Source organism: Tachyglossus aculeatus, chromosome X5 (genome assembly GCF_015852505.1).
Source record: "Tachyglossus aculeatus isolate mTacAcu1 chromosome X5, mTacAcu1.pri, whole genome shotgun sequence".
Classification (NCBI taxonomy): domain Eukaryota; kingdom Metazoa; phylum Chordata; class Mammalia; order Monotremata; family Tachyglossidae; genus Tachyglossus; species Tachyglossus aculeatus.
The window spans coordinates 3394907-3420946 of NC_052097.1; the positions used below are offsets into that span (position 1 = coordinate 3394907).

The 26040-nt window shown below is 43.8% G+C and overlaps 1 protein-coding gene across 2 annotated transcripts in view; it reads right to left on the reverse strand.

Annotated features, from left to right (window-relative positions):
• Positions 1–26040, reverse strand: part of SGCZ (sarcoglycan zeta) — a 453455-nt gene that overhangs the window by 47633 nt on the left and 379782 nt on the right. For both annotated transcript variants that reach the window (XM_038769257.1, XM_038769258.1), the window contains one exon: positions 22415–22516. In XM_038769257.1, the coding sequence (XP_038625185.1) occupies positions 22415–22516 (102 nt within the window). The remainder of the gene's footprint in view (positions 1–22414; positions 22517–26040) is intronic.

Sequence of the window (26040 nt, forward strand, 5' to 3'; positions counted from 1 at the left end):
CTGTAAAATGGGGACGAAGACTATGAGCCCCATGTGGGACTACCTGATTGCCTTGTATCTACCGCAGCGCTTAGAAGAGTGCTTGGATCATAATAAGTGCTCAACAAATACAATAATAATAATAATGTTTCTTCAAACTCTACTGTACTCTCCCAAGTGCTTAGTACAGTGCTCTGCACACTGTAAGTGCTCAATAAATACAAGCCTGGGCCTGGGGACCTTGGTTCTCATCCTGTCTATGCCACTTGTCTGCTGGGTGACCTTGGGCCAGTCACTTCGCTTCTCTGCACCTCAGTTACCTCATCTGTAAAATGGAGATTAAGACTGTGAGACCCATGTGAGACAGGGACCGTGTCCAACCCGATTAGCTTGTAACTACCTCAGTGCTTAGAACAGTTTTTGACACATAGTAAGCGCTGAACAAATACCATCATCTTCATCAACTGAGTGATTATCACCCTCCAAGCTTGAAATCTCTCAGGCTTCTCCACAAGTCCTTTGAACACGTGAGACTGAGTCTTCCAGCCATTGCTGTTCAAAGTAGGACAGAAATCAGGCAGAGAACCAAGCAGGAACGTCTAGAAAAGAACTTCCTCAAACTAAGTTATTTTTGCTCTGCTTAACTAGAACATGTTTTTTTCGGAGAGACTGATGTAGGCTTGTAGATCTGAACGAAAAAAGACCCATTGCGTCAAACACAGGATTCCTTTTTTCTTTTTTTGTTTTTTGGCTCAAATCAAAGCTGATTATGCTTCCCAGAAAGCTTCCAAGTCAAGGCTGGCTAATATGATGCCTCTTCCTCTTTCTCCTTATGAGGGACATCTGCACTGATTTTTACTAGATTCTCAATAGTCAAAATATGTTATTTCTTAGGACCAGAGGGCAGAAGAATCTGTTTGGCATGTGATGGATTTCAAAACCCTTAAAACATAAGTGCAGATTTTCAGTTGTTTTTCACAAACCATTTAGGATATTGCTTTTTTCCCAGATGAGGGATGACGCCAGGAATCGGACAATTGGCATGATATTCATTTATCAAGTGAGACAAGGCAGAATAGAATTTACTATCTTGAAATGAAGATGAAATGTACACAGTGATTTATCTAAACAGAAGTTAAATGGCGGAGTGGACATCGATCCTTAACTTCCTTTTTTTTTAAATCATAAATTTGTTAAGCACTTACTCTGTGCCAAGCACTGTACTGAGTATTGGGGTAGATACAAGCTAATCAGGTTGGACACAGTCCAACATGGGACCTACGGTCTGAACTTCCATTTTACAGGTGAGGTAACTGAGGCAAAGAGAAGTGACTTGTCCAAGTTCACACAGCAGTCAAGTGGCGGAGCCGGGATTAGAAACCAGGTCCTTCTGACTCTTAGGCCCGTATCCTACCCACTAGGCTATGCTGCTTCTCTAAAGATTAGATGGTAAGCTCTTCCTCTAGATTGTGAACTCCTCGTGGACAGGGATTGTGTACTGTACCCTCTTTCCATTGTTTTCTCTAGGCCACAATGCTTCTTGCAAGGAAGTGACCTTGGGACTCTCAGCACCTTAACTCATTGTGGATAGAGAATATGTCTTTTTATGGTTATATTGCACCCTCTCAAGTGCTCCGTACAGTGCTCTGCACACAGTAAGCGCTCAATAAATACGATTGAATGAGTTAATTCTTTAAAGCACCAATGCCCAAAGGGCTCTTCCTTTAGTGTTCCTGAATCAGGCTGAAGTAGAGGGAGAGTAGTTGGAGAAGTAAGTCTTCTCGCTCTTATACCATGTGGCTCTTTCTTGGGCTTGCAAAAAAGCTGCTACTACTGCTACTACTACTGTTATTATGAGAGTGTGTTTCCAGGAGAATAAAGTGATTCACAGTGTCAAAGGCAACTGAGAAAGATTCCGGTGGCGTCCAATAGATTTGGCAAGGCGGAGTGCCTTCGGTGAAGCTGGAAAGCGCCGCTTCAAATGGAGTGTAAAGGGTGGAACCTACACAGAAAGGGTCAAGTAAGGAGTTGTAAGAGAGGAGGTGAAGTTACATGCGACTCTTTTGAGGAGTCTGATATTCACTAGTTTCAACACAGTGTAATGGGTTCTCTGAAAATCTAATTTCAACTCATCATTTTTATGGAGGCCTTGAGTGCTCTAGCTTTCAACAGAACAACCACAACCATTTGTCTAAATGACAGGGCAGATATTTATCCCTTGAAGGGCTACAGAAGAATTCCCAGGGCTGGAATTCCCAGAGGGAGTCAGAATGTTGCCACCTTGTACTTCCCAAGCACTTAGTACAGTGCTCTGCACACAGTAAGCGCTCAATAAATACGATCGAATGAATGAATGAATGAATTGACCCGGGGGCTTGTCTTCCAAATCCATGCCCTAAACCACACAACTTTCTCTCTGAATTGATGGGACACCCATTAATGGTTGTATCCCCCAAACAGGAAAACTGAGTTTTCTATCCAGTATTTTGCATCGATAACAGTATTCAATCAGCGAATCAATCACTCATATTTAAGAGTGCATACTGTGTGAAGAGGACTATACTAAGCACTTGGGAGAGTTGGCAAACATGTCTTTCATTTTATTTTTAATGGTATTACAATAAATCGCTTCCAGATTCTTACCAAGAAAACACTTTTTACACACTACCAGAACGATTACTGATGGAGGTGGGGAATTCTAGGAGAGACATGTCCACGGCGTCTCTACGGGTCGGAGACAGCTCGACAGCATAAGACAAGTGCTAAATTCCAGACACTGTCCTAAGCACTGGGATAGATAAAAGCTAATCAGGTTGGACTCAGTCCCTGTCCTGTATGGGGCTCACAGTCTTAATCCCCATTTTACAGACGAGGGAACTGAGGCACGGAGAAGTGAAATGATATGCCCAAGGTCACCCAACAGACAAGTAGTGGAGTAAGGATTAGAACCCATGTTCTTCCAGGCCCGTGCTCTATCCACTAGACCATGCTGCTTCTGCTTTGTATAGTGCTTTGCACAAAGTAAGTGCTCAATAAATGCAATTGAATGAGTTTATTGAATGCTTACTGTGTGCAGAGCACTGTAGTAATCGCTTGGGAGATGACAATGTAACAATAAATGGACATATTCTCTGCCCAGAGCAAGTTTACATTCTTGAGGGATTTATCCCTCTGTCAGATGGCTAACATGAACCTGGGGATCGGGATTAACATACGCTGATTCCTAATTGAAATTGCGTCATAGTTACTGTTTTAAATGCTATTTGTTAAGCCCGAAAAGCAGTGTGATTTAGTGGAAAGAGCCCGGGCTTGGGAGTCTGAGGTTGAGGGTTCTAATCCCGGCTCTGCCACTTGTCAGCTTTGTGACTTTGGGCAAATCACTTATCTTCTCTGTGCCTCAGTTACCTCATCTGTAGAATGGGGATTAAGGCTGTGAGCTCCATGTGGGACAACCTGATACCCTTATATGTTCCCCAGCGCTTAGAATGATGATTGGCACACAGTAAGCACTTAACAAATTCATTCATTCAATCGTATTTATTGAGCGCTTACTGTGTGCAGAGCACTGTATTAAGCACTTGGGAAGTACAAGTTAACAAGTTAACAAGTTAGAGAAGCAGTGTGGCTTAATGGAAAGAGCCCAGGCTTTGGAGTCAGAGGTCATGGGTTCAAATCCCGGCTCCGCCAACTGTCAGCTGTGTGACTTTGGGCAAGTCACTTAACTTCTCTGTGCCTCAGTTACCTCATCTGGAAACTGGGGATGAAGACTGTGAGCCCTCCGTGGGACAACCTGATCACCTTGTAACCTCAGTTCCCTCATCTGTAAAATGGGGATGAAGACTGTGAGCCCCCCGTGGGACTACCTGATCACCTTGTAACCTCCCGAGTGCTTAGAACAGTGCTTTGCACATAGTAAGTGTTTAATAAATGTCATTATTATTATTATTATTAAATACCATCATCATTATTATTATTATGTGCCAGGCACTGTATTAAGTAGATAAAAGATAATCGGGTTGACCCGGGCCATGTCTCATATGGGGCCCACGGTCTTAATCCCCATTTTACAGATAAGGTAACTGAAGCCCAGAGAAGTTAAGTGACTTGCCCAAGTTCACAGAGCAGATAAGCAGACAAGTGCCCACCCCTGCTATCACCACTTCCATTTTCTAATGGAAGAATGGGCAGGTTTTCAGGTTCCGCAGTTTGGGCCAAATCTACAGAAATCCCACTGGGCTGTTAGCGAAGGCGGCTTGTGTCAGCTGAAATCCTTTCTGCTACAGGAAGTCTCTGCCTAGAAAAGGAGAGACATGAAGAACTGCGGTTCGCACTCGTCTCTCCGAACCAAGTACCTTTCCAACCACTGCTCCTCATGCCTATTTGCGCAGCTTTCGAAAGGTCAAGGCACAACTAGCTGGCATGCTGACAATTCATATTTATTCTAATTGCCATAATCTAGTAGAAAATGTCCTTGGCCAATAAATCACTTCGGGGCATTATTTCATAATGCAAAGCCAGCCTTTATCATCAAGCCAGCTGTCAGGGACTACGATTTCTGGAAAGACACGGAAACTTGACCTGTCTAAAACTAAGGCGTTTAATCACCTATTTTCTGAGGCCTCGGGAAAAGGACCTATCATTTCCCAGCACTGCTCACTTCTTAAAACGGGGAACAACAAAGATGAGAGATAATGAACCAATTTTTGATCCCAGTTACAGAATAGCTTTCAATTTTCAGATTCCCACTTCAGTGTCTCGGAAGAGGAAATGGTAAACCACTTCCATATCTTTACCAAGAAAACTCTATGGACACACACACCAGATCGGCTTTATGACAGAAGATGGGATATTCTGAAAAGGGTGTGTTCATGGAGTCGCTGTGGGTCGGAAACGATTCAACAGCATTCGAAGAAGAAGAGAATTTGACGTTCAGGAGGCCTAATCACACGATCAAATAGAATCTATGGATTATCTGACTTCTCACAAATCTTTGGGCTAGGAGCATCCCCTGAACATATTTAGAGGTAAAAGTAATATGCCACGGTGATATTCACATGCTGACTGAGAACAAAGCAATGGATCAGTCAGTCGATCAATATCAATCAATCAAGAGAAGCAGTGTGGCCTAGTGGGAAGAGCATGGAGGGGACCTGGGTTCTAATCCTGACTCTGACTTTTGTCTGCTGTGTGACCTTGGGCAAGACACTTCACTTCTCTGCACCTCACTTTCCTCATCTGCAAAATGGGGATTCAATACCTACCAGCGCAGCACAATGACTGTGTAGACGGCATCATGTGAGCACAAGCCACTAGCACTAGAATCAACTCCTCTGCATAGGGTCCCGGAGAAGCGGGACTTCCCAGACTGAGCCCCCCTTTTCCTCTGCTCCTCCTCCCCTCCCCATCGTCCCTACTCCCTCCCTCTGCTCTACCCACTTCCCCGCCCCACAGCACTGGCGTATATTTGTACATATTTATTCTTCTATTTATTTTATTAATGATGTGTACATATCTATAATTCTATTTGTCTATTTTGGTGCTATTGATGTCTATCTACTTGTTTTGTTTTGTTGTCAGTCTCCCCCTTCCAGACTGTGAGCCCGTTGTTGGGTAGGGATTGTCTCTATCTGTTGCCTAACTGTATTTTCCAAGCACTTAGTAAGCGCTCAATAAATACGATTGAATGAATGAATGAATGGAAGTCAGAGGATCTGAGTTCTAATCCCGGTTCTATCACGTCTGCTGCATGACTGCGGACAAATCACTAAACTTTTCTGTGCCTCAGTTATGTCATCTGTAAAATGAGCCTTCAGTACCAGTTTTCACTCCTACTTCAAATGTGAGCCCCGTGTGGGACAGGGACTGTCTCTAACCTGATCAAATATGTCTTCGCCAGTGGTTAGAACAGTGATTGACACATAGTAATCGCCAGTGCTTAGAACAATGATTAACACATAGTAAGCACTTAACAAAAACCACAATTACTATTATTACTGTTAGGGACATGAACTGCGTCCAACCTGATTAGCTTGTATCTATCTCAGTGCTTAGTACAGTGCCTTAAGTAAGTGTTTAATGGGTACCATTAAAAAAAAGAAAAGAAAAGAAAGAAGGGTGGCTGAATTGACACATTGTAAGCACTTAACAAATACCACAATTATCATTATTATTGTTAGGGACATGAACTGTGTCCAACCTGATTAGCCTGTATCTATCTCAGAGTTTAGTACAGTGCCCAAAGTGTTTAATGGGAGAAGCAGCGTGGCTCAGTGGAAAGAGCACGGGCTTTGGAGTCAGGGGTCACGGGTTCAAATCCCAGCTCCGCCAACTGTCAGCTGTGTGACTCTGGGCAAGTCACTTAACTTCTCTGTGCCTCAGTGACCTCATCTGTAAAATGGGGATTAAGACTGTGAGCCCCTCGTGGGACAACCTGATCACCTTGTAACCTCCCCAGTGCTTAGAGCAGTGCTTTGCACATAGTAAGTGCTTAATAAATGCCATTATTATCATTATTATTATTATTATTATTATTATCCCAGCTCTGCCACTTGTCAGCTGTGTGACTGTGGGCAGATCACTTAACTTCTCTGTGCCTCAGTTACCTCATCTGTAAAATGGGGATTAAGACTGTGATCCCCATGTGGGACAACCTTGTAATCCCATGTGGGATTACCCTGTATCCCGCCAGTGTTTAGAACAGTGCTTGGCACATCATAGTAAGTGCTTAACAAATGCCATTATTATTATTATTAATGGGTACCATAAAAAAAGAAAAGAAAGAGTGATTTACAGGCCAGGTCAGCAGACAGAGACAGCCTGTGAGCAGAGGTTTCGAGAATAATATGGGCCCGAGAAGGAAAATAGAAGATGGTGCCTGGCATTGCAGGTGGCAAATGTCCCAGGAGAGCAAAAGACTTTTAGACTGTGAGCCCACTGTTGGGTAGGGACTGTCTCTATATGTTGCCAATTTGTACTTCCCAAGTGCTTAGTACAGTGCTCTGCACATAGTTAGCGCTCAATAAATATGATTGATGATGAAAAGACAAATATTATAGTTGATCTCTTGGAGATGCCAGGATGGATCGTCATTCATCCGCTCAACCTTTTAGCCACTCCCACTCTCTCATCAGAGCCCTCCAGACTCTAAATTCATCGTATCACACTCTCCCAAGTGCTTAGTTCAGTGCTCTGCACACAGTAAGCGCTCAAGAAATACGGTTGACTGACTGACACAGATGCAATATTTCCACTGGTAGCACTGCCTTCAAACTCAAAAGACAACACATACACACCCTCTCACACTCTCTTTCCTCTGTTCTAGTTCACCATATAATCTTGCTGAAACAACCTCTGAGAGTTGATTTGAGGAAAATCACATTTTGAGTTTAAAGCCTCCAACGTATTTTACCGAAGGCAGCCTTTTGGAAGAGTTTTCGATTGATTCGTTCTTACTCAAGCACACCTCAATGGATGGGCTCGTAAAATATCTGGCCCATCGAAGACTCGATCGACATTCTGAGGGCTCAAAGATCCCGAGAAGCAGCACGGCCTAATGGATAGATTAAGGGCTTGGGAGTCAGCAGGTGCTGGGTTCTAATCTCTGATCTGCCACTTGCATGCCGTGTGAACTTGGGCAAATCACTTCAGTTCTTTGTGCCTCAGTGACCTCATCTGTAAAATGGCCCAGTAAAGTGAGTCCCAGGTGGGACAGGGACCGATTAGCTTGTATCTATCTCAGCACTAGTACAGTGGCTGGCGCAAACTAAGGGCTTAACAAAGACTTTTAAAAAAGGTCAACGATCATGCCTCCCATGCCTGTCCTCTGAAGTGGATCCACTGTTAAAATAACCCTCATCACATATTAGGATTGTGTCCTGATTATGGCCTAAAATAAGTAGCACTTATTGAGCATCTGTTTTGTGCAGAGCACTGTAGTAATTCGGAAAGCATGAAAGAAGTACTGGATAAAGTCTTTGCTCTCAAGGACTTTTCAGTCTAATGGGGTTGGATGGCATGGAGATTTTTCCATGTACAAGACTTTGCTGTCTACGTTGAACATGAAAATCTAAGCGGATTGAGTTCCCTAAGCCTTCAAACAGAGACCACAGACTGGCAACTAGAATTTTTTGTTTGTCTGTGTTTTCATGGCATTTGTTAAGCCCATACTATGCTCCAAACACTGTACTGATTGCTGGGATACAAGCTAATCAGGTTGGACACAGTCCATGTCCCACATGGGGCTCACAGTATTAATCAGCATTTTTCAGATGGGGTAAGAGAGGCATATTGAAGTGAAGTGACTTGCCCAAGGTCACACAGCAGACAAGCGGCCGAGCCGGGATTAGAACCCAGGTTGGTTAGTACGTCTTAATTTTTCTGCTTTTTTTTGAATTTCGCTTCCTCTGTCTTTTATCTCTACATCATTAGGTGAAAATCTTCAGTGCTCCTTCCTGCCTCGCTTCAGCATAAAAATGATTTTTGGCTCTCTAGGTACAAAGTCCGTCTCCTGCAGAACTGGAAATGGATCAAACTGGAGCCGTACGCTCAAGAAGTTAGTAATGGCGCTTTGCACAAGTGAAATGGCTGGAAGTGGAATCATGAAACTTCATTTAAACTAACGGATTCCCTGTGACTTGCTTTCAAAGTCAAGTCTCCAACCTTCTAGGATGATTAGCACTGTATTGTGATAGGCTGCAACTCTTGATCCAGAGCCTCCTGTTTTCCTAATAATAACAATACTATGACTACTACTACTACTAATAATAAAAGTATTTGTTAAGCACACTTTCTGTAGGACAAGCACTGTTCTAAGCGCTGGGGTAGATAAAAGTTAATCAGGTTGGACATAGTTTCTGTCCCACATGGGTCTCACGCTCCTATCCCCATTTTACAGATGATGTAACTGGGGCACAGAGAAGTAAAGTGACTTGCTCCAGGTCACACAGCAGACATGAGGTGGAGCTAGGATTAGAACCCAGGTCCTTCTGACTCCCAGGACTGTGCTCTATCCATTAAGAAACATATTGAATCCTCATTTGTATGCAGTGAAATTCACTCCCCACACCCCCAATGGTGATCTTGTCCCCACCCCTTCACCCCTTCAAAACCAACTGGAATCCACTCTTCCTCCCTCACTGACCACTTCTTTCAGCCACCTACTCTCTTCCTTCAAACATGCTCATGTCTCCCGATTAACTTTATCTACCCCTGTGCTTAGTACAGGGCCTGGCACATAATAAGCCCTTAACAAATACCACAATTATTATAATTGTTATGTTTCCCCATTCTAAAAAAAAAGCCCTCTTGACACTACCGCCCCATCCAGCAATTGCTCCATATCCTGCCTCCCATTCGTATCCAGATTTCTTGAAACTTCACTTCTTCTCTTCGAACTCCCTCCCTTGACCACTACAATCTCATTTCCAGCCCCTTTCGCTCCACTGAAACCGAGCGCTTGTACAGTGCTCTGCACACAGTAAGCGCTCAATAAATATGATTGATTGATTGATCTCTAAGGCCATCGATGATCCCCCTTCTCTCCGTATCAAATGGTCTCCACACCGCCCGAATCTTGCTTGACCTCTTGGCAGTCTTTGGCACTGTGGATCGCCTCTTTTCTCCTGGAAACCATTGCCAGTAGTAGAAGTAGCAGTAGCATTCATTGAGCATCCACTTGGTGCTGTACACTGTACTAGATGCTAGGGAAGTAGACCGTAAGTAAGTTCTAGACTGTAAGCTCACTATGGGCAGGGAACATGGCTACCAACTCTGTTGTGCTCTGCACACAGAAAGCGCTCAATAAATAAGATTGAATGTTATACTGTACTCTCTCAAGTGCTTAGTACAGTGCTCTGCACACAGTAAGTGCTCAATAAATATAACAGTGAATGAATGAATAGATACCCACTGGTTGACAGGAAATATTAGGCAACATTTACTCAATCGGATACGGATTGTTTTTAATGCTGCGTTCTGCAAGACCCTAATCCTTGCCTTATAGGAGAGGAGGTTGTATACACAATATTGTGTTTATTTTGGTGCTGGGAAGCCACCACGAATTTTCCCTCAACCCTCCTTGATCCTGGTATCCAAACGTCTTCCTCTCCAATCGCTAGTCTCCCAGAGAGCTGCGGGGAATAAAGTGCATCGCGGGAGTTTGGCTTGTTTTGATGTTTTAGGCAACTCAGTCTCGTTCTCCCTCTCTCTCTCTGCTCTCCAGAAACACTCCACCGTTCACTCCCTCCTACCCAGTCTCTTCAGGCAGCCAATTAAGGCCGGCCGGCTTCTTAAGACTGCAATGCAGATATCAAAATCAGCTCCGAGAGTTTACAAAAAAGGATCTCTTACTGGAATCACAGACATGACCATTAGCAGGCTAAAATCGCCACGGCTGGACCCCGCGAAGCGTCCTTTACTGCTGATAGCTAGACCTCAACAGACGCCGCGAAGATTATAAATGATTACTTCATGGAAACATGGCAAATGGCCAAATTGGGGGGGGTCTTAGCTGTTGTGTCTGATTTATCCAGGGCATAATGTGATTAAGGGGCAAATGGATCCTCGTTACGATGACCTAACGAGGAAGGAAAAGGAGAACACATCCTTGTCTATCTCACCGTCGAATTCTCGCCCACATCCTGCCTCTGGTCTGAAACTCCCTCCCTCTTCATATCTGACAGACCCTCACTCTCCCCACCTTCAAAGCCTTCTTAAAACCACATCTCCTCCAAGAGGTCTTCCCTGACTAAGCCCTCATTTCCTCTTCTCCCATGCCCTTCTGCATCACCCTGACTTGCTCCCCTTATTCATCACCCTCCGTCAGCCCCACAGCACTTATTTCCATATCCATAATTTATTTATTTATTTATATTAATGTCTATCTCCCCCTCTAGACTGTAAGCTCTTTGTGGACAGGGAACTGCTTAGTACAGTGCTCTGCACACAGTAAGCGCTCAATAAATACAATTGACTGATTGATTGATGTCTATCAACTCTGTTATTCTGTACTTTCCCAAAGTGCTTAGTACAGTGCTCTCACAGTAAGAATTCAATAAATACGATCACTTGATTGATTCCTGTGGCCTGCCCTGAGAACAGTGCTCCAGCGCTTAGAACAGTGCTTTGCACATAGTAAGCGCTTAATAAATGCCATCATTATTATTACTCTGAAAAAGCTCTGTCCTTGGGCAGAGCTCGGCTGTGGTCTTAAACGGGGACATGGCTCACAACCACAAGAAGGTTCTGGCCAAATGGAGTTATGGTGATTCCCCAATCATCCCAGTTGGTTTCCCTACTTTCAATGGGATAATTTAGCCCATTGAAAATTGCTTCTATGTACTATTATTATTATTATTTTGTGGTATTTGTTAAGCATTTACTGTTCAAAATGCTGAGATAGTTACAAGAGAATCAGTCTGAACACAGTCCCTGTTCCATATGGGGAGAACAGATATCTAATCTCCATCAAATATGGAGAAGTAGCGTAATGGAAAGGGCTAATGGAAAGGGCTGGGAGTCAAAAGGAACTGGGTTTTAATCCCAGCTCTGCCAGTTGCTTGCTGTGTGACCTTGGGCAAGTCGCTTCAGAAGCAGTGTGGCTCAGTGGAACGAGCATGGGCTTGGGAATCAGAGGTGCTGGGTTCAAATCCCAGCTCCGCCAATTGTCAGCTGTGTGACTTTGGGTAAGTCACTTAACTTCTCTGTGCCTCAGTTACCTCATCTGTAAAATGGGGACGAAGACTGTGAGCCCCACGTGGGACAACCTGATCACCTTGTATCCTCCCCAGCGCTTAGAACAGTGCTTTACACATAGTAAATGCTTAACAAATGCCATTATTATTATTATTGTTATTATTATTCTCTGGGCCACAGTTTCCTCAACTGTAAAATAATGATGGCATTTGTTAAGCACTTACTACGTGCAAAGCACTGTTCTAAGCGCTGGCATAATAATGGCATTTATAAAGCGCTTACGATGTGCAAAGCACTGGGGAGGTCACAAGGGGCTCACAGTCTTCATCCCCATTTTACAGATGAGGTCACTGAGGCCCAGAGAAGTGAAATGACTTCCCCAAAGTCACACAGCTGACAAGTGGTGGAGCCGGGATTTGAACCCATGACCTCTCACTCCAAAGCCCGGGCTTTTTCCACTGAGCCACGAAATGGGGATTAAATACCGATTCTCCCTGCTACTTAGACTGCGAACCCCACGTGGGTCAGGGACTGGGTCTGACCTAGTTTACTTGCATTTACTCCAGCACTTAGAACAGTATTTGACACATAGTAAGCATTTAACAAATACCATTAAAAAATCACCACTGAGGAAACTGAGGCACAGAGAAGTTAAGTGACCATGCAATTGGCAAAGCTGGGATTCAAACTCAGGTCCTTTGCCCCCAGGCCAGTGGTCTTTCTACTAGGCCATGTTGCTAAATAGGTTTCCACTGTCCTGATATCAGTGGTAAATATGGATACCTTGAATTGGAATTGCAGTGTCATTTCTCCAAAACATTTTTACACTACTTATCTCCTTCCATCCTCACATGAGATAGGGAGGTACAGGCACTATTATCCCCAATATACATATTTATAATTATAATTCTATTTATTTTTATTAATGATGTGTATATATCCATAATTATATTTATTTACAATGATGCTACTGATGCCTGTTCACTTGTTTTGATGTCTGTCTCCCCTCTTCTAGACCGTGAGCCTGCTGTGGGCAGGAATGGTCTCTGTTGCTGAACTGTACTTCTCAAGCACTCAGTACTGTGTTCTGCACACAGTAAGTGCTCAATAAATACGATTGAATGAATGAATGAAGTGCTGTGGAGCTGAGGGTGAGGTGAATATCAAATGCTCGAAGTCACAGATCTAAATGTATAGATGATGGAGAAGGAGCCAGGGAAAAGAAGGTTTATTCAGGTCAGGCCTCTTGGAAAACATCTTTGGGAATAAGAATGACGGTTTATATATGTTGATGAGTGGCATTTACAAGCATTTAGTACAGTGTTCTGGTTACAGCAACTGCTCGGTAAATATAATTGATTGATTGAGTGCTTACTCAATGAATGTGAAGAGCACTGTTCTATCCCTTGCCTAGTGGATAGAGCATGGGCCCAGGAATCAGAGGACCTGGGTGCTAATCCTGGCTCTGCCACTTTTCTTCTGCATGATTATGGACAAGTTACTTCACTTTTCTGTGCGTCAGTTACCTCAGCTGTAAAATAGGGACTAAGACTGGGAGCCCCATGAGGGACATGGATTATGCCCGATCTCGTTAGTTTGTACCTATACCATTCATCCATTCATTCATTCATTCACTCAATCATATTTATTGAGCACTTACTGTGTGCAGAGCACTGTACTAAGCGCTTGGGAAGTACAAATCGGCAACATATAGAGACGGTTCCTTCCGAACAATGGGTTCACAGTCTAGAATGTGCCATGGTAAGTGCCAGGCACTGTACATACAAACTAATCAGACTGGACACAGTCCATGTCCCACATGGGGCTCACAGACTTAATCTTCATTTCACAGGGGAGCGAACTGAGGATCAGAGAATAATAATAATAATAATAATAATAATAATAATGATAATAGCATTTTTAAGCACTTACTATGTGCCAAACACTGTTCTAAGTGCTGGGGTACATACAGGGTCAGCAGGTTGTCCCACGTGGGCTCACAGACTTAATCCTCATTTTGGAGATGAGGTCACTGAGGCCCAGAGAAGAGAAGTGACTTGCTCAAGGTCACACAGCAGGAAAGTGGCAGAGCCGGGATTAGAACCCAGGTCTTTCTGACTCCCAAGCCTGTGCCCTAACCACTACGCCAGGTTGCTTTTCATTCTCAGGCACTGTGATGGGGAGGCTCCAGTTTATCTGCTGGCTTCACTGTTTATCTCCGCCAAGGAGCTGATGGATGCTTTTCCCCCAGTGATTTCTATCTACTGCCATGTTTTCATTCCTTTATCACAGGGAATGAAAGGGAATGAGCTCAAACATTATTGAAACTGGGCTTCTAAGTTCCCCAAAGATGCCATTTTAAAGGGTCGTTTTGACAGAAATTAAAAGCAATATCCATCTTCAGACAGGGACCCCATCTCTCCTCTGAGGACCCGAATGGCTTCCTGTCCTAGAGCGAGTCATCTGTAAATAATGTCAAGTTGGGTGAGCTTAATTCTTGCACATGTGAATGCATGTGGGTGCAAGAACAACCTTCCCAGCATAAATAATAATAATAATAATTCATTCATTCATTCAATCGTATTTATTGAGGGCTTACTGTGTGCAGAGCACTGTACTAAGTGCTTGGGAAGTACAAGTTTGCAACATATATAATAATAATGATGATGGCATTTATTAAGCACTTACTATGTGCAAAGCACTGTTCAGGTTACAAGGTGATCAGGTTGTCCCACGGGGGGCTCACAGTCTTAATTCCCATTCTACATATGAGGTAGCTGAGGTACAGAGAAGTTAAATGACTTGCCCAAAGTCACACAGCTGACAATTGCCGGAGCCGGGATTTGAACCCATGACCTCTGACTCCAAAGCCCGTGGTCTTTCCACTGAGCCACGCTGCTTCTCTAAACACCAGCTCTCCTCCTGCAGGGGAAAGTGTCTTTGTGCCAAGGAAATGGATGTTTTGGAATGGGTGTCAGCGCCAGCTTTTAAGATCAAGGGCAGAAAACATGCATCTTCCTCCTGCTATATTCTCCCAAGTGTTTAGTACAGTGTCAAGCACTCAGAAAAAGCTTCAGTAAATACCACTGATTGATTTGATTGAGGGCTGACTCTGGAGCGATACGTAGTGGATAGAGCATGGGCTTGGGGGTCAGAAGGTGGTGGGTTCTAATCCTGGCTCCTCCACTGCTGTGTGACCTTGGGAATGTCATTTATTTTACTTGTACATATTTTATTTATTTTATTTTGTTAATATGTTTTGTTTTGTTGTCTGTCTCCCCCTTCTAGACTGTGAGCCCACTGTTGGGTAGGGACCGTCTCTATGTGTTGCCAACTTGTACTTCCCAAGCACTTAGTACAGTGCTCTGCACACAGTAAGTGCTCAATAAATACGATTGAATGAATGAATGAACTTCGCTTCTCTGTGCCTCAGTTTCCTCATCTGAAACATGGGGATTAAGTCTGTAAGCCCCATATAGGACAGGGACTGTGTCCATGCTCTGCACAGAGTTAGCGCTCAATAAATATGATTGAAATAATGAATGAATAAATTTGCTTGTATCCACTCCAGTGCTTAGTACACTGCCTGGCACATAATAAGTGCTTAACAAATGCCAGAATTATTATTATTATTATTTTTATTATTGAAAAGAGCACAGGCGTGGGAGTTAGAGGAACTGGGTTTGAATTCCGGTTCCACCACTCGCCTACTGGGTGGCCTTGGCTGAGTCACTTAAGTTCTCTGGGCCTCAGTTTCCTCATATATAAAATTCATTTATTCATTCAATCGTATTTATTGAGCGCTTGCTGTGTGCAGACCACTGTACTAAGCGCTTGAGAAGTACAAGTTGGCAACATATAGAGACAGTCCCTACCCAACAGCGGGATCACAGTCTAGAAATGAGGATTAAGGACCTGTTCTCCCCCGACTTAGGCTGTGAGCTCTGTGTGGGACAGGGACTGCGTCTGACCTGATTATCCTGCATCTATCCCAGAGCTTGGCACATAATAAGTCCTTAACAAATACCATTATTATTAATATTATTATTTATCATTGTTATTACTATTCCTGGGTGCCACTGTCGGTCCTAGAGAGGCCGAGCACGCTAAGCAGCTGCAAACAGGAAGTGTTTTCTGGCAAAATGATTATTCTGGAGTTCTCGTTTGAACCTCTCTCCAAAGTCTGTGGTCAAAAACTGCCTTTGATTTTGAACTTGTCGATGCTGATCTCGGTTGGTTTCAGATGTCAGTCAGCTTGTCTCTTATGGGCCCTGGTCATAAGCCCTCTCTGATTTAAAAAAAGACAATTATTGGAATACGCTATAGGGGGAATAACAAAAGCCAGTTCTCGAGATCAAAGGTGATTATATCAATCAGAAATACTACTTAGAGGATTACTTCTTCTTATTTCACCAGATGAAACACTCTAAAATAGATTGGTAAAGAATGGTGCTCTTGGGCGAATTTGCCTTTGGAAAAAAAATCATTTCACTTGTCTTTTACCCAACAGCTGCACAAGATCCACTAAACAAAGGTATTCTCTTCTGGTTAATTTTAACTCATATTCTACTTCTGCTGGTTCATCATGTCCAAGTTGGGAAGCAGCACGGCCTGGGAGCCAGAAGAATCTGGATTCTAATCCCAGCTCTGCCACTTATAATAATAATAATAATAATAATAGCATTTGTTAAGCGCTTACTATGTGCAAAGCACTGTTCTAAGTGCTGGGGAGGATACAAGGTGAACAGGTTGTCCCATGTGGGGCTCACAGGCTTCATCCCCATTTTACAGATGAGGGAACTGAGGCCCAGAGAAGTTAAGTGACTTGCCCAAAGTCACACAGCTGACAATTGGCAGAGCTGGGATTTGAACCCATGACCTCTGACTCCAATGCCTGGGCTCTTTCCATTGAGCCACGCTGCTTCACTTGTCTGCTGTGTGACCATGGGCAAGTCATTTCACTTCTCTGGACCTCAGTCCCCTCATCTGTAAAATGGGGATTAGAGAAGCAGCATGGCTCAGTGGAAAGAGCAAGGACTTGGGAGTCAGAGGTCATGGGTTTTAATCCTGGCTCTGCCACTTGCTGGCTGTGTGACTTTGGGCAAGTCATTTAACTTCTCTGTGTCTCAGTTACCTCATCTGGAAAATGGGGGTTAAGATTGTGAGCCCCACGCGGGACAACCTGATCACCTTGCATACCCCAGCGCTTAGAACAGTGCTGTGCACAAAGTAAGTGCTTAATAAATGCCATTATTATTATTATTACTATTATGTACCTACCTCAACATGTTTCACAGTCCTTGGCTTCAATGCCATAATTAATACCAACATTATTAGTAGTAAATGGCTTTAATCACTTGCAACTCAGTTAAGATCTTAATGTCCCATTTCCCCAGAAACATTTTCCACTGTAAAGCAAAAGAACACTGCTTCAGACTTGGAATTCTTCTAATTACAGAACTAAGCACTAGCCTTCCCAGGAACTGTATCATTTTTTTTTTCTTTTTAATCTGAGTCAGCCCACTCTAAAATGCCCACTTTTTCTTTCTAATTATATCAGGGTTTGGTGAAGTAGGGGTAAAACATTTTGATTTGTTTGGGAGACAAACTTTTGATTCCCAGCTGTACAAGCTGTAGGCATTGTCTAGGCGATATGCACTTCCTATAATAATAATAATAACAATAATAATGATGGCATTTGTTAAGTGCTTACTATTTGCCAAGCATTGTTGAATCACTAGTTGAAAACTGGAGATGAAGAAATAGGTCACAGGACACATGAAAACGTGTGTTGGGGCAGAATGGGGTGTACCAGAAAAGGAGTATACACTGCTGAGGATAACCCCTGCGCCTAGTCAAATATACCAATGCGATCAGCCAGGGGTTGTGGAAAAATAGGTGAGAATGTTACAGTGAACACTCTCCATTACTATTACTAATTGTAGCATTTGTTAAATGCTTACTATGTGCCAAGCCCTGTTCTAAGCACTGGGGTAGATACAAGGTAATCATTCATTCACTCAATCATATTTATTGAGCATTTGCTGTGTGCAGAGCACTGTACTAAGCGCTTGAAAAGTACAATTCAGCAATAAAGAGAAACAATCCCTGACTACAGCGGGATTACAGTCTAGTTGGACACAATCCCTGTCTCACATGGGGCTCACAATCTCAATCCCCATTTTACAGATGAGGTAACTGCGGCACAGGGAAGTGAAATGACCTGCCCAAGGTCACACAACAGAAATGTATCAGAGCCAGGATTAGAACCCACATCCTCTGACTCTCAGGCCCCTGTTCTAACCACTAGATTTTGCTGCTCCCACTATGACTAGTGGGAATAACAACAATTATAATGACAGTGGTATTTGTTATTTGTTTGTATGTGCCAAGCATCATACTGAGGCACAGAGAAGTGAATTGACTTGCCCAAGGTCCCACAGAAGGCAAGTCATGGAGCCGGGATTAGAAACCAGGTCCTCTGACTCTCAGGTCTGTGCTCTATCCACTGGACTACACTGCTCCTCTATCTGAAGCAGCTACATTAGCCTCACGTACACTGCAAAACCATAATCCCATCGAGGTTACCATGCTGTTTGTCCACACATCCCTAATGAAGCAGAGTGGACACACATCTTATTTCTGCTGTCATTAATTTTCATATTATACCACATCAGGCAATAAATCTTCTCAGGGCAATCAATTTCAGCACTAATCCACCAATATTGCTATCAAGAGAACAACATAATCACATGAATTCAAAGAGATGACTAATGATTAAGATGATAGATGCCTTATAAATCCCAGTAATGCTGCCATAAATCAGGCGGGTTGGGTTTTTCACAAACATACTGCATTTCCCATTCTAATGCCCATATCGAAAAATCCGAGGGAAGTTTTCATTCCGTCGGAGAGTGATACCAAACAGCAGTACCCGTCTGGACCCCAGACTTGGCAATGTCAACATGTCTGCACCACATAGGAAGGAGATGGACGATTGTATTTGATCTCATACAGAAAACAAACACAGAGGACTTTCCTTAAGCACTCAATAAATACGATTGATTGACTGAGTGATTGATTCCTGAGCTTCGTCACTGGGAAGGTCTCTGATAATCCAATCCAGAAACACGTCCTGAGGCAAAATCCCTTAAGCAGCAGCATGTTTGCATTCCACAACAATAAACAGCAGTAGAAGTAGAGGATAGACTGCGCTAGCAGCCCAGGAAACCGCAATAAGCAGCCGAGGAAATGGAGCCCACTCTTACTGAGGGGAGAGAGCCGACAGGTGATCTACTTTGCTGTATTTCAACCCCTCAGAATTGACAATAGCATCGGTATCAGGTGAATGACTAACGTCTCTTCATCTTTACCTGTGCTAAAATAGATTATTACTATGGTATTTGTTAAACTCTTTCTAAGGGTGAAGCACTGTTCCAAGCTCTGGGCTACCTAAGATAATCGGGTCAAACACAGTCCCTGTCCCACATGAGAATGGCAGTCTAAATAGAAGGATGTCAGGCATTGAATCCCCATTTTACAGCTGAGAAAACTAGGGCAAAGACAAGTGAAGTGACTTCCCAAGGTCGCACAGCAGAAAAAGTGTCAGAGTCGGAATTAGAACGCAAAGCCTCTGACTCCCACCCCATGTGTTTCCCACCAGGCCACACTATTCTTTATTGGGGCCTATTAATTTTCCTAATCAATCAATCAGTGGTATTTATCGAGCACTTACTATGTGCAGAACAACATACTAAGAGCTAGAGAGAGTACAACATAAACAGAAACACTGTTCCAAGTGCTGGGATGGATAGAAGATAATCAGGTTGGACACAGTCCACATCTCATGTGAGGCACACAGTCCAAGAGTGAGGGAGAACAGACACTAAAACCTTATTTTACAAATTGAATTTACAAATAAACCATCTTTTCAACTTCACCTTGGAGAAAGAGCGTGGTTTAGTGGATAGACCACCAAACTAAGTCAGGAGGACCTGAGTTCTAATCCTGCCTCTTGTCTGCTGTGTGACCTTGGATAAATCAAATCAGTTAGTTTCCCTGTGCCTCAGTTACCTCAACTGTAAAATGGTGATTAATATTGTGAATCCCATGTGGGACATGAACTATATCCCAACGGATCAGTTTTATCTAGCCCAGTTTTAGTAAAGTGCCTAGCACATAGTAAGTGCTTCACAAATATCATTAAAAAAAATTACAGGATGATTCTTTGCCACTAGTCCACACGCAGAACAGAGAGGAGAGCTAAAAGAGGAAAAACTTTAAACCCTCACTAGTCAGCCTTCAGCATTCATCCTACCCAAGAGTAGAAAACTGTACCTTCAAGAAGGTATTCTGCTATATTATACTCTCCCAAGTGCTTAGTATAGTACTCTGCAAACAATAAGTGCCCAATATGGTATTCGTTAAGCACTTACTATGTGCCACGCACTGTTCTAAGTGCTGGAGTAGATAGGAGATAATCGGGTTGGACACAGTCCCTGTCCCACAGTATTATTCCCCATTTTACAGATGAGGGAACTGAGGCCCAGAGAAGTTAACTGACTCGCCCAAGGTCCCACAGCCAACAAGTGGCAGAGCCGGGATGGATTGCTATCCAGGAGAGATCCCTGGGGCCAAGGTAGTGCTCAATGCTCTCTAAGGTTTCATCAGTGCTTAGAACAGTGCTTGGCACATAGTAAGCGCTTAACAAATATCATAATTATTATTATCTCCCTAGTAACAGTCATTACTCCTCGAGAAGGCAGGGAAGAAGTGTCAGGGTCTTCAGCACTTGAAGACTGAAGTTGTTTCAGAATCAAATATCCTGTGCAGAGCTGGTCTTGAGGGAGAGCCATGAAAATCACGGTGGGGCTCAGTCTTCAAGTGACAGAGCTCTAGACATCCAAAGGCTAACAAAAATGACCAAGAGTCTCCTGGCTTTGCTTAGGATTTAGGAAATATATCCCCATTCAAACAATCACCGTGGGGATTTAGAAGGTCAATCACCCCAGGGATAGTCTTTTCAGTTCTCGGACGGTGGGAGGTTTGATGGGGAAAATGAATGCGCCCAAGTTCCCAGTGGAGTTAGATTCAATCTCCTGAGCTTTAGCCCCAGATGAGCTTGGCCTAGTGGATACAGCCCGGGCCTGAGAGTCAGAAGGACCTGGGTTCTAAACCTGGCTCCCCCATTTGTCTGACGTGTGACCTTGGGCAAATCACTTCACTTTCCTGTGCCTCAGTTCCCTCATCTGTAAAATGGGGATTAAGACTGTGAGCCCCATGTGGGACAGGGATGTTGACCAATCTGATTAGCTTTTATCGACCCCAATGAAGTTCTTGGTGTATAGTAAGCACTTAACAAATAGTATTAGAGCAAACGCAGAAAACGAAAACAGTCTATCACTGTTCCCTCAGGCTGATATCCTTCCAGAAGGGGCTATCTGCCGATTCCTGCTGTAGCTTGAGGATGCTCAGTTACTTGAGGTAATAATAATAATAATAATAATTGTGGTATTTGCTAAGTGCTTACTATGTGCCAGGCACTGTACTAAGCACTGGGGTAGATACAAGATAATTGGTGGGACGTAGGGCTCTGTCCCACATAGGGCTCACAATCTTAGCCCACATTTTTCAGATGAAGAAACTGAGGTCCAGAGAAGTTAAGTGACTTTCCCAAAGTCACACAGTTCTGCCCACCCACTAAGTACCGGGCCAAAAGCAGGAGTTCTGGTTAATAATACCTTACCCCTAACCCTTCTCCCATTCCAGTTGAAGTTCAGGATTCAGGTTGGTTGTGCTCAGATAAGCTTTTCCTCACCTCCTATAACTAGCAGGAGTAAGCATTCTGTGGACAGGGAACACGACTGCTTATTTGGTTTCATTGGACTCTCCCAGGCACTTAGTATAGTGTTCTGCACACCGAAGGTGCTCAATAAATACCACTGATTGATTGCGTGTGACGGGGAATTACCCTAGCTCAGCGAGGCAGATATCTCAGGATTTACAGACCATAGAGCCCATGTATAAAGCCACTCCCAATCCATACAATCATATTTATTGAGCGCTGTGGACAGAACACCATTCTAAGCACTTGGAAGAGAACAGTATAACAATAGACAGACACATTCCCTGTCCACAATGAGCTTACAGCCTAGAGGCTCGAGGGAGAGGTGTCATCTCGATTTAAAGCCACAGTACAGACTGGTCAGTTTGTTTTGGCTCTAACGCGGTGAGAGAAAGTTTTCGGTTTCGTGATCCTAGCCCCTTGGTGCCTATTGAAGAGAAGGCCCTATGGGGCTGAGGAATCAAATGAGTTGAGTATTTTGCACGCATTAAAATGGCCGGTTCATTTCACTGCACTTTGTCGGACTGGTGTCCCAGGGATTTGACTGCCGGCTTAACATCAAATGGTCCATTGGCCGCATCTTTATTCCTTACAAAATTCATTTGCATGTTGTTGTTCTACCGAAATGAGGGATGACAGCATCCTTGGAGCGGCGGAAGGAAACTCGGGGTTTTGTTTAAACAATAGGCACCGATCAAGCAAGCTGAAACTAATCTCTGGGAGATCCAGAGAGGCTTTTCAACCGCCTATTGTGCTTTCTCCTAAGGGGCCTTCTGGACTGAAAAAAAAAATGGCAATCACAATTGACGAGCGGGCTCAGAGCACTTGATTCTCCCGTTTTCAACTCAAGCAGAATATGTCAATGACCTAGTAGAGTAAGCCAAATCCGTGAGCACATACCTTGCGTGAATGGATTTCTTTCACATACAATGGAAGGAGAAACTCAGATATACCTTCAAGCCGGATTCCTTTCTTGGTGACTCTCAGATTTCCCATACCATCCTACAAGCAATGAAATATATATTTCACTTTTAGAGGTCAGTTGAGAGGGATGACGGTTCTACATCGTGAAGAATAAGGTGAGAAAGCATTCAAGATGGAATTGGGATGAAAGAATGACTTTGATTTCATCACATTGCCTAGGAGTTTGTGAGGATAGGGTCACATTGAGCCATGTGATCTGGTGGTCAGAATTCAATTATCCCCAGAAACCTCTACCCAAATAGGACGTGCCTTGAAGATGCTCCAGAACTATTTATTTGTTACGGTAATAGGCACGGACTATGGACCAAAGCCTGAGATAAAGTACTTGGGTTCGTAAAAGGTGATCAGATCGGATGCAGTCCTGTCTCACCTGTGAATTACAATTTAGTGAAGCAGCATGGCCTAGTGGAAAGAACCTCAGCCTGGGAGTCAGAAGCCCTGAGTTCTTATCCCATCGCTGCCAGGTACCTGCTGTGTGACCTTGGGCAAATCACTTAATTTCTCTGTGCCTCCGTTCCCTCCTCTGCAGAATGGGGATTCAATACCTGTTCTCCCTCCTCCTCAGATTGTGAGGCCCTTAGGGCTTGATTATCTTGAATCGGCCCAGCGCTTAGTTCGGTGCTTGGCAAAAAATAAGCAAAACTCAGGCAAAAAGTCCTAACTCTCGGCTTCAAGGCTCTCCATTCCTTCGCCCCCTCCTACCACACCTCCCTTCTTTCCTTCTCCAGCCCAGCCCACACCCTCCGCTCCTCTGCTGCTAACCTCCTCACTGTGCCTCGTTCTCCCCTGTCCCGCCGTCGACCCCCAGCCCACGTTCTCCCCCTGGCCTGGAATGCCCTCCCTCCAGACATCTGCCAAGCTAGCTCTCTTCCTCCCTTCAAAGCCCTATTGAGAGCTCACCTCCTCCAGGAGGCCTTCCCAGACTGAGCCCCCTCCTTCCTCTCCCCCTCCCCCCACCCTACCTCCTTCCCCTCCCCACAGCACCTGCATATATGTTTGTACAGATTTATTACTCTATTTGTACATATTTACTATTCTATTTGTTTTATTTTGTTAATATATTTTGTTTGGTTGTCCATCTCCCCCTTCTAGACTGTGAGCCCGTTGTTGGGTAGGGACCGTCTCTATATGTTGCCAACTTGTAATAATAATAATAATGATGGCATTTATTAAGCACTTACAATGTGCAAAGCTCTGTTCTAAGCGCTGGGGAGGTTACAAGGTGATCAGGTTGTCCCATTGGGGGCTCACAGTCTTAATCCCCATTTTACAGATGAGGGAATTGAGCCCCAGAGAAGTGAAGTGACTTGCCCAAAGTCACACAGCTGACAATTGGCAGAGCTGGGATATGAACCCATGACCTCTGACTCCAAAGCCCGTGCTCTTTCCACTGAGCCACGCTGCTTCTCTAACTTGTACTTCCCAAGCGCTTAGTACAGTGCTCTGCACACAGTAAGTGCTCAATAAATATGACTGAATGAATGAATGAATGAATAAGCACTTAACAACTACCATACCAATTGTTATTAGTTCTTAAGGAGAGAGCGAAAAGGTGTCTTTAACTCCATTTTCTAGATGAAGAAACTCAGGCCCAAATGGGTTCTGTGATTTGCCCCAAGTCACACAGGAGTGCAGTGCCAAGGCATCAAATTTTCAATCGATCAGTGGTATTTATTGAGTGCTTAATAAGTGCAGAGCACTGTACTTAGTGCTCGAGAGAGTATAATACAATAGAGTTGATAGATACATTCCCTGCCCACAGGGCACTCACAGTCTTTTGGGCTGTGCATCGATTTCTTCATCTGTAGAATGGGCATAAGGCAATTTGACAGTCAAACACTTGGAAGGCTTGAAAGGGGGATCTGCTAGATCAGTCAATCAGTCAATCAAACAGTGGTATTCATTTAGCTCTTTCATGCACAGAGTACTCTACTAAGCACTTGGGAGAGTACCTAAGAACAGAATTAGCAGACACATTCCCTGCCCTTAACAAGCTTACACTCAAAAGGGGGAGAAAGACATTAATAATGCCTTCAAAGCCCTACTGAGAGCTCACCTCCAGGAGGCCTTCCCAGACTGAGCCCACTTTTTCCTCTCCCCCATCCCCCCCACCCTGCCTACTTCCCCTCCCCACAGCACCTATATATGTGTTTGTACAGATTTATTACTCTATTTATTTTACTTGTACCTATTTACTATTCTATTTATTTTGTTAATGATATGCATCTAGCTTTACTTCTATTTATTCTGATGACTTGACACCCGTCCACATGTTTTGTTTTGTTGTCTGCCTCCCCCTTCTAGACTGTGAGCCCGTTGTTGGGTAGGGACCGTCTCTATATGTTGCCAACTTGTACTTCCCAAGTGCTTAGTCCAGTGCTCTGCACACAGTAAGCGCTCAATAAATACGATTGAATGAATGAATAGAGCTATAATTCTATTTGTTCTGATGAGTTGACACCTGTCTACATGTTTTGGTTATTTTGTCTGTCTCCCTCTTCTAGACTGTGAGCCCATCGTTGGGTAGGGACTGTATATGTTGCCGACTTGTACTTCCCAAGCGCTTAGTACAGTGCTCTGCACACATTAAGCGCTCAATAAATACGATTGAATGAATGAATAATGAGAAACAGTGTGGCCTAGTGGCTACAGCATGATCCTGGGAGTCAGAAGGACCTGGGTTCAAATCCCAGCTCCGCCACTTGTCTGCTCTGTGACCTCGAGCTAGTCACATAACTACTCTGTGACTCAGTCACCTTATCTCTAAAATGGGGATTAAGACTGTGAGCCCTAAGTGGGACCGGGACTTTGTCCAACCTGATTATCTTTTTCCAACCCCAGTGCTTAGTACAGTGCTTGGCACCTAGTAAGCATTTAACAAATACCATAATTTTTGATATGAATAAATAACTTATAATAATTTAAAGATATGTACCTAAGAGCTGTTATGTGACATTTTTAGGCTTATTCTTCCTTTTAACAAAAGCATTCTGGACCGATAATTATGATCGCCATCGACATTCAGACCTCAGGACGCCATCCCAGAGAGACATGGAGCTGATGACACACAGACATTATTTATCTCGGGGGGAGAGGAGGTTTGCCCACCTCCCCTTCACAAACTGGCTTAAAAACACCTTCCAAAACATTTTAAATGCCTGATGAAAGGAAGCGTTTGGAGAGGCGCCCTGTGGGGTCGTCATGGCAACACGTACCAGCCCCGTTAGACTACCCCGGGCCCGTGGAAACAAGGTCTGTTGTAGAGTCCTGCGGCTTCTTGATATTAATCAGAGAAAGTGTTCCAGATGATGAATCCAAGTGAGGAAAACTGGGATCCTTTCAGTGCTAAACTGCTGCTCTCCTCTTTTCACCAGACCCTCCTCAAGCGGATGGCAAACTTCCTCAACTCAAGGCTTTCCAGGCTTGGGATAGGAAAGTACGCGACAGGTGTGCACGTGTGTCTAAATACAACAAGTCAGTCAGTCAGTCAATCGTATTTATTGAGCATAGACTGTGTATGGAGCACTGTACTAAGCACTTGG